Here is an 18144-nt window from a genome sequence, read left to right as displayed (position 1 = left end):
GGTAGCCTCATTTCCCTATTGGTAGCCTCGCTATTCTGTTCCGGTCTGCCGAATCTTGACCTCAAACAGGTGTCAGCTTGGAAAGACTGAATACAGCAGCAGCATATTTAATTAGCATGTAAATACCACTACAAATCCATGTGATTCTTTTAATGGAAGTGGCAACAAAAACCAGAAGGAATTGCTAAACTAGTGGTATTAATTGATAATGGAATATGGTACTACACAAGTAAAATGAGTCATCAGATTAGTAAAAAGTACAGATTTACAATCATGAATACATCTCTGTCTGTCTGTCTGTCTGTCTGTCTATATCTCTCTATGGGGCACACGTTTTATATGATCATTAGGTGCAAGAAGAAAATTGTGATGGAATGTCTTTGTCATGGTTATTCATCTTCTATCTTGTAAATTCTAATGCACATATATGTAATCAAATTTAAACAATGTATATTTCAAGCAACGTAGATTACTAGTGCTTGCTGCTTTAGCGCAATTGCATCTGATCTATGTTAATTTTTAACACTGACGATCATGTAATTGTTTAAAATACTCAATGTGGGATCCTATATTTTTTCATACATGATCTCTTCCCCAAAATGAAATATTTTTACACATTATTTTTCGTACTCTTGGAGAATTATTTTCAATAAAAAAAATACTATAAAGCGATTTGGATGACATAATCCATATATAAGTTGATTCAGAGCATAAGATGAAGCTAAGATTTTCTGGTAAAAAAGTATCGTCTTATATGCTGGCAGTTACAGCAAAATGATTCCCAACACTAACCATTTATATCAATCAAACATTGCCAATGTAAACTGATTCCTAATATTACCCATTTATATCAACCAAACATTACCAATGTAAACTGATTCCTATACAACCCATTTATATCAACCAAACATTACCAATGTAAACTGATTCCAAATACAGTGTGACCCCACTATAACAGTAGTTGGGAGCCATAGAACCCGACCATGTTATAGACTGAACCACGTTATAAGCAACCAGGTCAGTTAGCTAAAGAAAATGATTCATGTACACCAAAGAATTTGTGGGGGGGAGGGGGGTAGGTAATAAATGCAGGTGGTAAAATATGTGCTTCATTGGCACAGTTACCATCTTAAATTGATGCACATTAAATGAGAAATACACCTGTAGTGAAAACAGAGAAGGCATATATAATATTTTACTTTATTTAGAGAACCAAGAATTGGTACATATATGTCAATACTGTTTATATATACATGTCTAATGTATAGCATGAATAGTATCAACACCATGTACTCACCAGCAAATCTCATCACATACATTGAATCCACAATACCAGTAATTCCATAAAAAATATGCACACACAGAGATGTAAAATATTCAATAATTTTGTCACAGGTCATATAGGTCTGAATGCAGTGGAAAAACAGCACAATCATGTAACGAATGATGAAACACATTTACTTTTCAGTACATTCCAAGGCAGTAAAAGTTAGTTTGCATTTTAAGCTGCCATTGGTAGTGTTCGTAAGCATAAACTTTTTCCCCTGAAAAAAACAGAAACTTTCAAGGAAAATGAAAAAATCCATCAGATTCCATTGCTTTTATTTAAGTTTGGTACTGACTTCCTTTGAAGAAAGGTTTTTTTATTTTTACTGAAGATTGTAGTCTGCTTTCTTTGATGAAGGATGCATGCATTATTGAAGCCACCGCTAAAGGACAGCTTTGGAGAGCCAAACAAAAGCCAGTTTCTTATTGTGGTGGCAACATCAAATAATTATATCGCATGACTGAGACTGAATTTATTTTCCATGTGCTTAGTACTTTTTCATAACAATCGGTGTTTCAAAGGTAATGTTTTCTTTGAAATTTCAGCAAACTGTTTTATCTGGGTACAATTTTACAAAGGAATTGGCCATCATTTGGTCAACTAATTACTGTTCCTCCCTGCTTATTTAGCAGACCAACAAGGAAGATGTTTTGTTCTTTCTCCATTTGTGGTAGCAGAGCGATGCTACCTTCTATGCATGCATCAGAAATTTAACAATGGGTCAATGGATGATACAGACATAGGTGTTCTAGTCTGATGACAGGAATTGCTACAGAAACTGTGAGTGTTCTGAAGGATTTAATTCTGAGTGAAAAGAAGAGGAATTTTACTTACCATCCACATACAAATGTCAGTCTACTGTGTAAATATATTAATTACTAGTGAGAGGCTGAAAATCTGAAGAAAGAGAGATAAAGAGATAATGCCTCATCCGGTTGATCTCTGCTACCAGAAATGTCAACAACAAAAAAGTGGATATCTCAAAACATACAGTACTCATGTTAAATGTCAACATAAGCAGACTATGATATAACAATGCATTGTTAAGATGGTTTGTCAATATGGACAAAGAATTTGTTAATCTAACAATTGATAAATTTCAGTGCTTTTTATATCAAGTATGCAGCTTCCTTTCATGGGGCCTCTGAATTTCTCCACTCCAAACCAATGGTTATAACTAAAAGTTCAAAAAGACAACAATTTCGCCACACACAAAAAACCCACCAGATGGTTTATTTTGCTGCCAATAAGGAAAAAAATTTGCAGTTTGCAGCATTTGCGAAGCCCTACACGATCCCAGAATAAACTTCTTACACGCTATTTTTCGTACTGTTAAGAACAAAATACTATTTTTTGCTATACTAGAAAAATACATATAAAATTTCAGGAACCAGGCCACAATCATCTTGTATTATTCCTATGTGATCTTTTCCCCAAAATGATAAACTTTTTACTTTTTTGTACTATTAAGAAAGATTTTTTTTTTTCATGTACAAAAAATACATGTATACAAAATTTCAGGAGCCACACAATGACCATGTTATATCCAAATTTGTGTTATATCGGGTCACACTGTATTACCCATTTATATCAACCAAACATTACCAAAGTAAATGGGGCCCCGAGTGGCCGAGTGGTCTAAAGTGCTCACTTCTCACCTCTGTCTGCGTGAGTTCAAGTCTCAGGCTCAGCTAATGTTGGTATGTGAGAAAGCCTGCCAGTAGCTTCTCATGGTTCAGTGGTTCTTCCTGGGGTTTTCCAGGGTTCTTCCTCCACCAATTATACTGACCGCCATGTATAGCCTATCTTGTGCTGAAAAATGGTGTTCAACCCTACAACAACAACAACAACCAAAGTAAACTGATTTCCAAAGCTACCCATTTATATCAACCAAGCATTACCAATGTAAACTGATTCCTATACTACACATTTACATCAACTAAGCATTACTAAAATAAACTGATTCCCAACACTAATCATTTATATCAACCAAACATTACCAAAGTAAACTGATTTTCCAAACATTATTAATTTATAACAACCAAACATTACCAAAGTGATCTGATTCCCAATGTGAACCTTCATAACAACCAAACATTACCAAAGTAAACTGATTCCCAATATTACCCATTTATATCAACCAAACATTACCAAAGTAAACTGATTCCCAATATTACCCATTTATATCAACCAAACATTACCAAAGTAAACTGATTCCCAATATTACCCATTTATATCAACCAAACATTACCAAAGTAAACTGATTCCCAACACTTTACATTTATAACAAAACATTACCTGTATAAACCAGATTCCCAAATCTACCAATTTATATCAATCACACACTACCAATTGAAAGTAAACTGATTCCCAACACAGTACATTTATATCAACAACACATTACCAATGCAAATTCTATTCATACATAAAGATTTATTTTCAGGCTTTAAATAAAAAGAACAAATAATGATTGTTTCCATGTATGCAACTCTTCACTTTGCATTACAACTTTCACTACTAAAATAATTCAATGCAGTTCAAAACCTACCCTTGTGCAAGCTTCAAGATGACTCTTCTGAGGCCTATTCCTTGTGGTGGAATGAATGGGTCTGAAATAAAATGTACTTTTTTAAAATATCTATTATGCACCACCATAAATCAATCAGGCTGATTAGGTGTACTTTAATTCTATACAAAAGACCAGGATATCATTTTAAAAGCATTGAACATCCCCCCTGACCAGCAGCCACCCATAGATGGCAGAATCCCTTGGCACTGATGAGTTTGTGTTCAGAAGTACCCCTCTAATGCAACCTGCGGCCAGCATATTAGTAAAAGGTGTCAACTGTTCCCCTCACAAGCGGTCACATTTTATTTTAACATGTGTCCAGAACCAATATTTAATTTATACAGTGAGCTAAGTAATCCAATTATCAGTACCAATACCTGTTTCCCAATCTTATGTTTTTGTTACCAGAGGTCACACTACCAGGTGAAGTGGGCGACTAAGTCACCTAAAAATTGTAAATTTTGCCTTCTTCTGTTAGAAAAGTAAAAACAACTTTGCCCTGTGACATTTCTGAGTAGCACTGAATGACCGTCCTTTTTTGGATGCTCCCTCGCCTTGGCCAAGTTAATTCTGGTGTTGTGTTATATATGGCTCAAGGAAAAATGTAAGCTTCAAGCCATAAAATAGTTGGTGTTGATATCAATTATGCTGACAAGCAAACTCTTGCACATTCACAGGCATGTGTTTTGATAGCTGACTGACCATTAACCATTTCCTGAGTAAGTTAGCAACTATTGCTGCCTGATTTCCACAAGTTTTCCTTTGATGATAAAAAATAAAAAAATACAAACTTATGTTTTTAATCTTAATCTAACATAAATAGCAATTTGAGTTTTAAGAATAGAATCGGGAACATGAATATTTTAACTGCCACTTGTACATTATATTCTTGATAAAAACCAGTTTGGAAACGTAAGTGAACTGTGTCATGGGGAAATAATGGTGGACATTGCTGTTTGGGGGAAGTAACATTTTATTAGATTGTCTCTTCATAAACCACTGGGAAACTATATTCAGGAAAATATACAATTCATAGAAAGTCTAAACATTATGTTACTAAAGATTTAGCTTTAAAATGCAATTATGTAGGTAATAAACATACAGATCAATGCTATGTTGTGGAATTCGAGAGACGCCATAACTTAGGTTAAGGTTGTATTCTGATTTTACTCATTTTTGTGAAAATGTGAAGAAAAGAAAAGAAACAACAGCAAAGCAAATACTATTTAACCAATGCCTAATGTTACACCAAGTATGCAGACAAATAATAAAATCTTGCATTTGCAATCCTATCAATGGACTGTTGCAACAAAGCTATAAAGTGAGTGGTTACATTAAGGAAACCCCTGTCTAAAAATAGATAACAGGACTCTCCATTCTGGAAAAGTAATGAGTTTCAAGGTGGCCATACTGGACATCAGATCATCACCATTTTCATTTAGGGCCAAGTAGACTTCAAAAGTCTTCTAGTGAAACCACATGTTGATATGACAATCCAATAAGTAGCAATAACAAGATTTTCAAGATGACCACTGTTGCTGGCATATGTTATGCAGAAACATGATCAGTTTTGACAACTAAACATCATAAAATCTTTAAGATAGCAACATGGTGGCCATATTTCATGTCTGAGCAGCACCATTCTCATTTAGGACTGACCAGATCTTAAGACGAATGTGTGTGCAAAGCTTTATGTCAATTCTCCATGTAGTATAAGTGGAGTAGCAATAATAAAATTGTGCTGACAAACATACATAATGGACAACAGGCTATCTCATAAGCTCTTCTGGCCTATGACCAGTGGAGCTAAAACTGGATTAGTAAGTAAGCTTTTTGTAACAAGATAAAAAAGTGTTGTTTGTTTCATCAGTGAACATTCTTACTCAGGATTTTTGGCCTCCAGAACCCTAACTGCTGACAGCAGATATTTATCTTCACAAAGAATAACCAATCCATCAACCTGAAATGGACAGAAAATCTCAGTAAATGGTGTGCGTGACATAATTTATAATACTGATCATTTATAATATACCATCTACAGTCATATATGCATCAGATCCATCTGTAAACAACATATACCCTGATGTGCCATAGCCAGCAGATCAGCATCTATGTTGTTTGTTCCATGATTACTCTGAACAAACTATCGACACACAGACTGCACATTATGTGATGGCCAATCTGGGTCTATGCAGTTTGCAACTAGATCCAATTTGTACATGAAAATTAATAAGTACACAGTATTAGAAATTGGCTGCAATGAAACTTCTCCCTTGATTTGAACTTCAATTAGTGACACTAGCCTTCCAACCCATATATATGATACATTTGGAGCACTGTTCTGTAAAGTCTAACAAAATTTACGCGGACTCTTTGGCTAAAGCCAATTCTATGAAATCTGGTTTTTTCAGAGGTCTTCCATATGCACTTATGGAAAATGTAATTTGGGTTCCTTTTAACACAAAGACTTTCTCACTCACATCGTTTACCTCAAACAATAAATATTAGAAACACCAACATTTAATTCACACAATCAGTACGAAACCTAGGTGTTACTCTGGACAGTACTCTCACAATGCACCAACATGTCATGAACATATGCAAGGCTGCATATCTTGACCTGAGACGCATCAGCTCCATTCGCAAATATCTTTCAGTTGATGCCACTAAGACACTTGTGTGTTCATTAGTACTTTAAAAACTGGATTATTGTAACTCAGTTCTGTCTGGTTCATCTCAATATCTACTCCAGAAACTTCAAAAAGTTCAAAACTCAGCTGCTCGGATCATACTTAGAGTACCACGATCAGAGCACACCACCCCACTGCTCTGTACCCTACACTGGCTATCCATTTGACCAGAATCAAACACAAAATTTGTTCTCTGTGCTAAGTTTCACTGACGGACTCTATTCCAACATACCTATCTGACCTCACCCATGTGTACACACCAACAAGATACTTACGCTGCTCTTCTGACAATCAAATACTCATTATTCCCACTATGAAAACAAAGTCATATGGACAGCATTCTTTTGCATACCAGGGCCCAGCAACATGGAATGAATTGACCAATGAACTTAGACACAAAGACACAGTGATCACATTCAAGAGGGCTCTCAAAACTCACTTATTTCGACTGCAAGAACAAACTTAAAGACCTAATAATGTTTCCTACCTTAAATATTCTCAGCATGTTTTTTAGGTATTCTAATTTCATGGTCTTTGTTTTTGTAAACATATCATATGTTTTTTATCTTATAGGTGTTGTCTAATGTTGTAAAGCTCTTAGAGCTTCTAAAGATTATGCGCTATACAAAGTCCTCATTATTATTATTATTATTATAATGTACCATGTTCATAAGTTTCATATATGCATATATTACATTACATCAACAGGTCTGCTCCAACTGCCACATCTTATCTGCAAGGTATGGTCATTGTTTTTCATAATGATTGTTACATTACATGTGAATCATTTTAACAAAAATATTTTACACAAATAACACCAGGAATACCTTCGCACGATTATTCAATGAACACAGTGAGAGAGGATCCTGAGATATCATGCAAACAAATTGCTCCATTTATGATTTTTAAAGCTATTTTAACCCACTACATTCTTTATATTCTTATATTCATTACCTTATGTTTTTTAAGAACATTCAAGCCATGAAACTGTGTTTTACATCTTTATCTAATCCATTACTATATAAATCACACTACCCACATACAGACAGACACACACAAAGTGACTTACATTTGGTGGACACTGCCAATGAACCCAACAACTTTCACATACTAAGAGGCACATAAAATCAAACAGAAATGTCAACTTTAGCAAAAATTGCAAGATTTACGTAATTTCTGACTGTTAAGTTCACCATATTTAACTTGAGACTCAGTTATGCATTGCACCTGATCTTCACGTCTTATGGTTTCTTGTAACACACCGCCACATTAAGATGAAAATTACATACTTTTCCTGTCTTTAATAATTCTAATCTAGTGTATCATATGACTTAAAAGATTATAATTTTAATTCTTACTTTATTTCTTAAATATCTGGTTTCTTGTCATTTATCAATTCTGGAACTACAGGATAACCACGAATCTTGCATAGCATTGCTGTATGAATACAATGATATATAAAACAGCATATAATGTTTAAATGTTAAGTACAGTGTACATGTATTTGAAATGTGGAAAATAAAAGAACCAAAGAAGCCATTCAATGAATTCTTTTTCATGTCATTCTAAGTGCTAGGACCTTCAACAAATTCTTTCTTATGACTGGAAATTCTAAGTGCTAATCGTACTCTTTCTTATAAGCAACCTTCTATTTCAGGACACAATTACGTGCTAAACCTTGCAAAAAGTTTAACTCACCTCTGACCATCCTGCAGCTACAAGAAACTGCTGAGCTTCGGAAAACTGCCAGACTTTCTCAAGAAATGATTTATTCTCAATCTTCACACTTCTGTATTTCTCTTCAGTAGGGTTGTCTAAAACATTCCTAAATTAGAAATAACTGCAAAATTAACCCAAAAAAATCTCCTAAGCTTTATGAATGAAAGACAACAGTGTTCACAGATGAATGGTAATGTAAATGTATGCAATACAAAAATAGCATCTAATAATCAATGTTTTTATCTGTATTGTTCATAAAAACATATATCAACATTTATTTGCATTGTGTACAAAAACCACCAACTTAATTTAGAAAAACCACATAACTTAATCATTCATTTACATGTATCTGTATTCTGTGTAACGGCCACACAGCTTCTTCATTTCATTTAAACACCTTCAACTACTTTATTTATCTGTAATTCCTCTTCATTTCAATCACAGTATTAGCACTTAATGACATGTCAGTACAATAATGGCTATATGATGTCACTTCAAAAAATGCAAAAATTAAGAACATATTAAAAATATAAAATGCATGAATGTTAAAATTCTGTGAAAGGAGTATAAAATAGAAGATAAATGTAAAACATGTAAAATTCTTAAAACACAAAATTTGCTATATAATCTGCATTCTCTGATTAAGTCAAAGATTTTCTACAGTGGCTCAGCATTGTTAAGTTTTTTCACAGAGTTCACTTCAGCATAATATGTTTCACACGGTACTGGTGCACAGAAGTCAACACATTTGACAAGAATATCTACCCTGTCAGTGGACACTGGCAGAGTATGCACTCTCGTCGAGTTTCCCCATTCTGGAAAAAAGCACAAGTCAAGTATGTATGTCCGATACATATTCTGCAGAATACCATTAAATCTTTGTGATTTGTTCTATACCAAGGGATGCTACTCTACAAAAGTGGGTTTGATGTTCTCAAGCTTGTTTATAAAGGGTTCATTTCCAAAGACTTTGATAAGTGTGAATAAAATATTTGAGGACAGTGTACAGAATCTTCCAATTGGAATGAAGTGACTGCAGGCAGCTTTGGGCCACTCATCACTCTTAAAACTAGTATAACTAGGCAGTTAGTAGTACAGAATATTTTTTCCTGATTACAAGATGATGAAATTTGATTTTTGGAAGGTTTTCTAAGCAGTTCAAAGATCTGAATATGGCAATACTGTACTTCTGTAGTAAAAAACAAGGCTTTATCCAGTATCCGCCTTAAGATGGTGCTAACACTATCACAATTTTTCAAACTGGCTGCATGCAGAAACACATAGCTATGATAAAAGACTCTGATTTGATTGAATTTACTCTGTAAAATAAGTAGATTTGTTGAAAAAACTTTTCAAATTAGCAAAGATCAAATATAATTGGGATGACAGGTGGGGTTGATAGCCAAGGCAGTTATTTCGGAACATACAATTTTGCAGTATTTGCTACATCTATTTTTGCCGTTTCTAAATAAAGATGAATTTGCATGGAACGAGGTGGAATGAAATTTGGATTCTGAGTGTACAAGATCTAGTATTTAGACCTAAAGACAACATCGTATGCAGGATTAGAAGAGAGTTTGCGAGTATACAGAAAAGCTAGTTTTGTTTATCTGAGATAAGGTGATGGTACATTTGCCTCATCATAGAGGCATTCTAAAGGGGAAGTTATAAATACACTTAGGCAAGTCCAAGTCCCTGACTGATTATCAGATCACACATCTGCAGGAAAGATGTACAAGATGATCCTTATACAACTGAGCTATAGTCTAGTTTAGATCTTACCAATGACTGATATAACCGAAGCAAGACTTTCTGATGTGCTTCTCACCATGATTCCTATTAACTCTAGGGCTTTCAAACACTTGTCACACAGTATCCAGCATGTGAAAGGAAAGTTATTCTCTAGTCAAAAGCAAGCCCTAAAAATGTTGATCCCTTTCACATAAGGAATAAGACAACCATAAAGATCAAGTTCTTAAACATTCTGAATTTAATGGAAATGACAAAAGTAACAACAAACAGTTCTGGATTTTTAAAAAATTTAATCTGTTTGCTTCTGACAATTTCTTGACTCCAAGTTTATCAGTACATAGTTGACATTCAATAGTATGCATACCATTAATCTATAACTGATCAAAAAGACACCAAAATATAATGAGCATTTAGTTCCTGGCTCAAGGCATTTCACTATGCTGTTAATTCTGATGCTGAATAGGGTGATTGATAATATATTGCCATGATGTACACCTATATCCAGTGGACAGCTTTCAGAAAGTGTGGGGCCTATCTTAACTATGAAATTTCTTTCAAAAGTCTTATGATAACGTTAGGTACAAGGCCCATTAGACCTAGGATGAATAGATAATTCACTATGCCATATAGGTTTCCACTGACTTACGTGATTTTGACTTATGTGACAATGCGAGTTTGATTTCATATTAAGTTTTTGTAAATTTAATTTGTCTAAAACAAAAAACAGGATCTGCCAATGACTAAAATGAATGGGATTAAAGTTAAATGAATTACATATTTTTCAATGAAAATTAAAGGCAGTGAAACTCAAATTCTGTTACATGACCGACCTTGGGAATGCAACTATTTTGTAAGTCTGTACTTCCATGTGGTGTTGTAAGCTTCTTCCAAGCTGATAAAAGATGGTAACTATATGTACCTTTTTCATTAAAGTTTCTCCAATAAATGCTCTAAGTCTGGCAATATTGTCTCTATCACCTGAATCAGATGTTGATTTCTTATAATTAAGATACCAAATTTGTCCATGGTTAGACAAATACAGCTTGTTAGTGACATGAGACACTAGCTGGAATGGTCAGCAATGTGGTCTTTGCCAGATTTTGGTATTGCTATCACTTCTGCTTCTCACCAAGACTGAAAATGTCAAGTAGTGTATTGAGAGCTGTATTATGTAATTGTTTCTAAAGCTGATTTATCAACTGGTGCTGTTAAAGTGTCACAGGCTCGATGAAGTATCTTATTGTTTCCTGAGAGTGAAAGGTTTAATGTAATCTTCAGCATCAGCAACTGAATTTATTGAGGAACATTTCCTTTCAGGTTCTGACATGGAAAAAATTCTCTAAAAGAATTTTATTATGGCCCATCACTATCAAGCCCATTTGTATGCCGCTTCCCCTCCTGCAACACGGGTTTTGTCAAGGACCTAATTAAATGGGCAAATTTTGTTTTATCATTGCTATTGAATTTATTTCACTGTATTTTAATTCCTGTCTCATGAAAAGAGAAGTATAATGAATGTGGAACAGATAGCCTGGGTTATCTATAATTATTGCTCACCTGACTCTAACATCTATGTGATTCTACTAGAGGTAGGACAAAATACCATTCTGAATACTTATGTGCAGCACAGAAACCAGCCAGAACAGTCTAGTGGGTAAATAATGTTACAGCAATCATTGCAACCAGTGCAATGTTGCATAGCCCAGTAGCAGGATAAGGCTAGCAAGTATACACAACAAGCTGTTGTTTGATTACTTTATTGTTGTAATCTGGAGAGTTTAGGTCAAATGCATGATTTATTTTTAGGTATTATAAGCAATAAAGGGATTAAATGCAGTCATGAAGGAATTTTGAGTCTTTGATGCAAATCAGCTGTCCTTTGGCACAGTTGAGATAAAAAGGAAAGACCATATATTTTTTATTTTTTAATGATTTTCTAATTTCATGGTGTTTGTTTTTGTAATAATATTATATGCTTTTTATCTTATAAGTGGTGTCTAATGTTGTCAAGCGCTTAGAGCTTCTAAAGATTAGGCGCTATACAAATTCCTCATTATTAATTTTATTATTATTATATAAAAAATGTTTTTGTAAAAACACTTTTTTATTTTGATGTTTTTTAAATGGTCTTATTTAATTCCTTATTATGTTGTTCGAGATGTTTCAAGTTGAAGTTGATAATGAATAATAACTGACCTATCCCTTGCTATTGCTTACACTAGTGTAATGCAACACTGATTAAACATTAACACCTATGAACAACACCAAAAGTGTACAGAGAAACTGTGTAAAGCAAGAAACACAAGATGCTAACTAATAAAAACACTGTTTATCCAGTGAGTAAGGAGGGCACTGGCAGCACAATTAGACAATGGCTGACCTCAGGACCTGGAGGAAATCATTGCTTTATGTGAAATATTTTGAGACCTGAACAAACATGTCAATTTAGTATGATTTTATCTTTAAACATCTAAAGTGAAGCAATTGAAACATTATGTGATGTATAATAGTAAAAAAGTGGCAATTTTGGGATCATGGAAACTGGAATCAGAGTTTATGGAATTTGAATCAGGGATTTTGATTTGTTTAAAGTTATTAGCCCAAGGCTTGTGTCTAAAAAAGTATTTTTTTCTTCAGTACTGTTATATGAAAGATGAACCAAGGGTAATTAAGATTGACGCCCTGTCCCAAATCAAACATTAGTCATAAAAAACTACACCTTGGAATTTCCATGCACCAAAAATGAGTCAACTTTAGGGTATGCGACTATTTAGAAATATGAGTAGTCATTTTTATCTGAAGTTTCAGCTGATAGATGCTGATTAAATATTTTTATTATTTTTAAGCAATTATTATAATTTTGGTTGTGGGTCCATAGTGTTACTGTTTTATCTGGAATTGCATTATAGCAAAGCACATTGTAATGGAGCAGAGCACTACTTAGTACTGTCTTTAATGTTGCATACACCTTTTTATCAGTATTTTTTCACATGTGCAAACAATTAAAGGTTCAAACTTTAACAATAATCTACTTGAATACCAAACTTTGTCAACATTTAACACAAAAAAAATCTTTTCATGAAAACGAAGGGACAAAACATATGGTTTACTTTGATTTATGATACACTAAGAATCAGTTGGAAAGAAAAACTATAAAAATACTGTAATTGGCCAATATTAAATCACAGACTAATCATATTGGAAGGTATATCTTGGCAGAAGTCCGGATAAATGGGTTTTGATACCCATTTTTTGAAAATAAACCTGTAAAAATATTATGTCTAGCTTTTACAGAAAGTTTCCACATACAAAGAAATTTACCTGCAAAGTTTCAGAAGTGTGGAAAGAGCGGTCACATACTGTTCATGGCTGCAATTCTTCTGAAGCAAATCTAAGCATACAATCAATGAATCTGAGACACCATCATCTATCCCATTCTAAAAAAAAAGGATCTTTTAGTTAACAATTTAAGCTTGAGAATATATATAAACACCGAAATGCACTGAAGTACACAATTATATACATCTTTTGGGTGTTTATATTGGTGTACCGCCCAATATTATGATTTGTGATTGTTTTAATAAGTAAAATAAATTTTAATTTAAGCAAGTTTGATACGATTTACCTTTTACCAATTTCTCGTAGTAAGGTCACTATATCATACTCAATTTTACTTGACTCGAATGGTATGACAAATCTCAGATCGGTCAGAAATATAAGAGTAAGATTATGATTGTGAGAATCCAGAATGTGTATTTACATATTTTCAGTGAAAATATAATATACTTATGTGTTTTAAAGTAAATAAAGATGTAACAGACACATAAAATGAGGTAATATCTGTCCAATCAATTATGACTGAGCGACTGCATTACAAACATTGAGCTATAAACAAAAAAATGTAAATAATTCCTATAAAAAAAATCATTAAAATCAAATTTTATATTGCTTCTTTTATCATTATTCAAATACATATCAATTATAATACATTGATCTTCATGATGTTTATGGTATAAAAAATGTGCATTTCTGTGCGTATTTCTGTTTTTGAGTGAATTTTGGTTGTTTCTAGAGTCTGAATATACCTCCCCATTTGTGTGTACCCAATACTGATTTTAAAAATGAAATGCACAAATAAGAAAAAATATGCACAGAACTTAGTTCATTTATTATTTTATAATTTCAAATTGGATTATGCCGTGGGGGTGCCTAATACTGTTATCATCTGCGCATTTAATTCCAAGTGGAAGTTTTCTGTGTAAAAGACCATAAGATCAGCTACATCTCAATTCTGTCTGAGGAAGAGAGACTCACCCAGAGTGTATGCAATGACACTGTGATGGTATGGAAAGTCCATTAAGCATGAAAGGCGCAGATGATCCTAGTGTCTGGTCACAGTCAAGTTAGTGATTTATAATTTCTAAGTTTTGTCAACGTTTTATCAGATTAGAGATTTTCGTTATTGAAATCAGCAGGGGGTACAAACAAACGGAGGTACATTCAGACTACAGTATATGTTTGTGTGTGCGATTTAGATTTTTAACAAAGCTTTAATAATTTTTCAGTCGATCTGCTATGATGTCTGCAGTGTGACAGTCTGAAGTGATGTTTAGCACTAGGGCTTCATGCAGAAGAAATGTAACATCATGTACCGCCTAGTCACATTATCCTAACACTAGGCCGACCAGTCCTAACATTAACCTCTTAATGCTGAGCTTTAAGCGAGGCAGCTGTTAGCACCATTTTAAAAACCCTCGACCTCCCGCATCCAAGACAGATGCTCTACCACTAGGCCACCAGAGCAGTCATAACCCAGTTTGTACTGAGTACCTCGCTTGGTGATGGTGTGGAAGACTGATGGGTCTATGCTCTGTTTTCTTATCAAAATGACAAACATCATGCAGCAGACATGTAGCGTTATGTTTCAAGCAGTCATACTATCCTGATGCCAGGCCAACTTGTTTTTACACTAACCTCTTAATGCAGAGTGATATAGTAAAAGTCACATGGGTCATGCATGCGCAAATACTCATTTTAAGACCATTCTGGTAGCCTAGTGGTTAGAGCATCTGCCTCGGAAGTGGGAGGTCGTGGGTTTGATCCCCAACCGAGTCATATCAATGACTTACAAAAATGGTACTAACAGCTGCCTCACTAGGCACTCAGCATTAAGAGGTTAGTGTTAGGATTGGTCAGCCTGGTGTCATGATAATGTCTGCGGCATGATGCATCAGTGGTAGACATCACTATAAACTGCAACACTGCAGACATCATAGCGATATGACTTAATTTTTTTAAAAGCTACGTTAAAAATCATAATCACACACACACATTTTAAAGTAAATAAAAATTGCTCTTTTAAAATTTAACACTCATTTTCTTTAAACAAAGTCTATTCAATCCTGATTATTTTAATTTTAACACTGAGTTCGCCATAGGCACTTTTTTATGTGTCTATAGTACAAGCCACACGGGTCATGAAGGCATTCAACACCGACTATTTCAGTAATGGCTGTCATGTTTTATAATTTGATTCTACCTACCTTTAAGTGGCAAGTATTCGCTACATTTGGATTTTATATACATCCATATTCCATTGGAAGGTCATTATTTAGATGCCCTGAGAGGTGCATATGGCAAAATAAATGTTAAAAGTATGTTGACATTTTTTGATGAAATTAGCTAAAGGTGTGATCCAGTACAATCTGGATTGAATGTCATATGCTGTGATGTCACAATGAAAGCTACACATACTGATAAACAAATCTGTACTGCCCTTGATTGTGACGATTCCACTCAACGCACTCTTATTTTAACACAAGTTTAGTACATGGCCAACATTGTAAAAGTCCATAGTGATAGATAATGTTTGTCTGGAAGTTTCTTGATGACAGTTAAAGTGCAGAGCATTCAATAATCAGGACTGAATAGACCATGGTTAAAGAAAATTAGTGTTAGATTTTAAGAGAACAATTCACATTTAATTTAAAATGTGTAAATGCACATATGACCCATGCGACTTGTATTATAAATAAATGACATTCCAAAGTAATGTGGATCTATAAGAATCCAAATGAAGCGAATATTTGCCACATAATGGTATGTAGAATTAAATTCTGAAAATTGTCATCCATGACTGAAATAGTCGGTGTTGAATGTGCACATGACCTGTGCAACTTCTACTATAAGCGAGACAGCTTCTAGTCCTACATGTAAGACCTTGACGCTGATATTTATGTTGCACTAAAACAAAAACATGTGCTATGTCTTACACTGTATGACTCACAGGGGCTCGTTACAAAGAAAATCGAGGGATGGGGGTTCTAACCTGTAATAATATAACACTTATTACAGGTTAGAACCCCCATCCCTCGATTTTCTTTGTAACGAGCCCCTGTGGTAGGACTAGGCAGCTTCTAATATCATTTACGTAAGTCTTCGGTATAACTCTACTGAGGTTTGAACCCACGATCTCCCGCATCCCAGGCGGATGCTATAACCACTTTGGTCATCTGAGTGGTCAGGGCCAAAGAGGTCATCATGATAACCTATTATTACGGATTTATGATTCTGAAAGATGAGTATTACATATTCTGTAACATTAAAGTCCCTTTGTACTACTATGACGGAAATCTTGAAAATGAAGAAATAAATTTACGACTTTGGTGCATCTAGTTAAGTGATTACTTACTGCTAAGAAATAAATGTTCAATACATGTTAAGACAATAATATTTCTTTTAACTGGTAAACAACGCAATACCTGTGCGAAAGTCGCCATCTCATCCAGGAAATTATAGAAGAGTTTTATTCTTGTTATCTCCCCTTAATTTAAAATAGGACAAAACATAAAGGAGAGTTCCACTGTCATAACCTAATTCTGTGCGAGTCAAGACCAATGTGAAATTGCTTGCCTTTGAAACACGGAACAAATGTTTGCAATGACCTTTATTAATTTAATGTACTGTGGCTGAACTTTCTTTGGATATCTGTACTTGTGAAAACTGAAGACGATTTTTTATACCTAAAATTGCTGGTCCTATCTACTTAAAAAAAGAAAAGAAAGTAGACAGGCTATTCGCACGGCCGCCTTGTGCTCTCGTCTGAAAAGACTATTTGCACGGCCACCGTGTGGGTCACTGTGTACCTTATACAATATGGCTAGTAGTTATTATATAGTACAAGTATGGCAGGTCAATTGAAAGCAACGATACCAGCAGTGCCCGATTAAACGCCGGTGTTACGAAACACCCAAATCCACACCAAATCGCATTTTGTCTGTCGTCTCATCTCTAAATTGCAACGGTACCTCCCCTCCCCCCATTTTAAAAAAAAATTAAAACAAATCTTTTTCCACAAATAGAATTATTTTTTTATTGTGCAGTTTTACACAGTTCTATTGGGTTAGGTCTATTTAGACTGACGAGAAACCTATAAATTGGTATCATATTTGTCAAATTCGGTGGTTGTTTAAGATTGATATGACTTGTTTGCCAGTATGGAAGACGTTCGTATAGGCAGGCATGAAGACGTACTTAATAAGATACATACACATATTATATAATGTTGTATAGTTTTAATTATATGCTTTAATTCTTCACTGTTCTATTTCTATACAAAATCAGAGCCACATGTTCAACAAAATATCTATTCTAAGGTCACGCTCAACCTTTCAACAACACGGATTGATATAATCTATGTATCTTCAACGGCTATAGGTCGTGTAAATTGGAGAAAGAAAAAAAACCATTGGATATTAAAATTTCAAAAACTTTTTGAAAAGTACGAAGAGAAAAGCAAATTTTTTGTTATGTATCAAACACATTCATAACAATGTACGACGAAATCTTCAAGAAAACGGAGCATGTGTACTGGTCCGTAAAACAATAATCCAAATCATTTTAGAAAAAATGGAATAATATTTGCCTCAGATGATACGGAATTTGATTCAAAATGTCAGAATTTGGAACCCTATTTAAAACAATTTCCAGTTTTCAAATCATATTGGCAAAGATTCCTGTTGGGCAAAATCAGCAACAATATCCAGATATATCAGTGCCAGCAGCCTAGACTTTAAGTGTCTCAAGGA

General features: G+C 34.3%; 1 protein-coding gene across 1 annotated transcript in view; it reads right to left on the bottom strand.

Moving 5' to 3' along the window:
- The window catches only part of LOC149797651 (uncharacterized), a 31450-nt gene extending 14534 nt beyond the window's left edge, over nt 1-16916 (bottom strand). Inside the window, exons 1-5 of the mRNA XM_089962556.1 lie at nt 16819-16916; nt 13379-13494; nt 8285-8411; nt 5780-5856; nt 3876-3936 (exon numbers count right to left, since the gene is read on the bottom strand). Coding sequence (XP_089818682.1) covers nt 3876-3936; nt 5780-5856; nt 8285-8411; nt 13379-13494; nt 16819-16836 — 399 coding nt within the window. The 5' untranslated portion in view covers nt 16837-16916. The remainder of the gene's footprint in view (nt 1-3875; nt 3937-5779; nt 5857-8284; nt 8412-13378; nt 13495-16818) is intronic.
- Between the last annotated feature and the right edge of the window lie 1228 nt (nt 16917-18144).

The sequence above is a fragment of the Sinohyriopsis cumingii genome, chromosome 6 (assembly GCF_028554795.1).
Source record: "Sinohyriopsis cumingii isolate HCF-2022 chromosome 6, ASM2855479v2, whole genome shotgun sequence".
NCBI classification, from domain to species: Eukaryota; Metazoa; Mollusca; class Bivalvia; order Unionida; family Unionidae; genus Sinohyriopsis; species Sinohyriopsis cumingii.
Note: the sequence above shows the minus strand (reverse complement) of the source record. Positions and strands in the feature narration are given on the sequence as shown.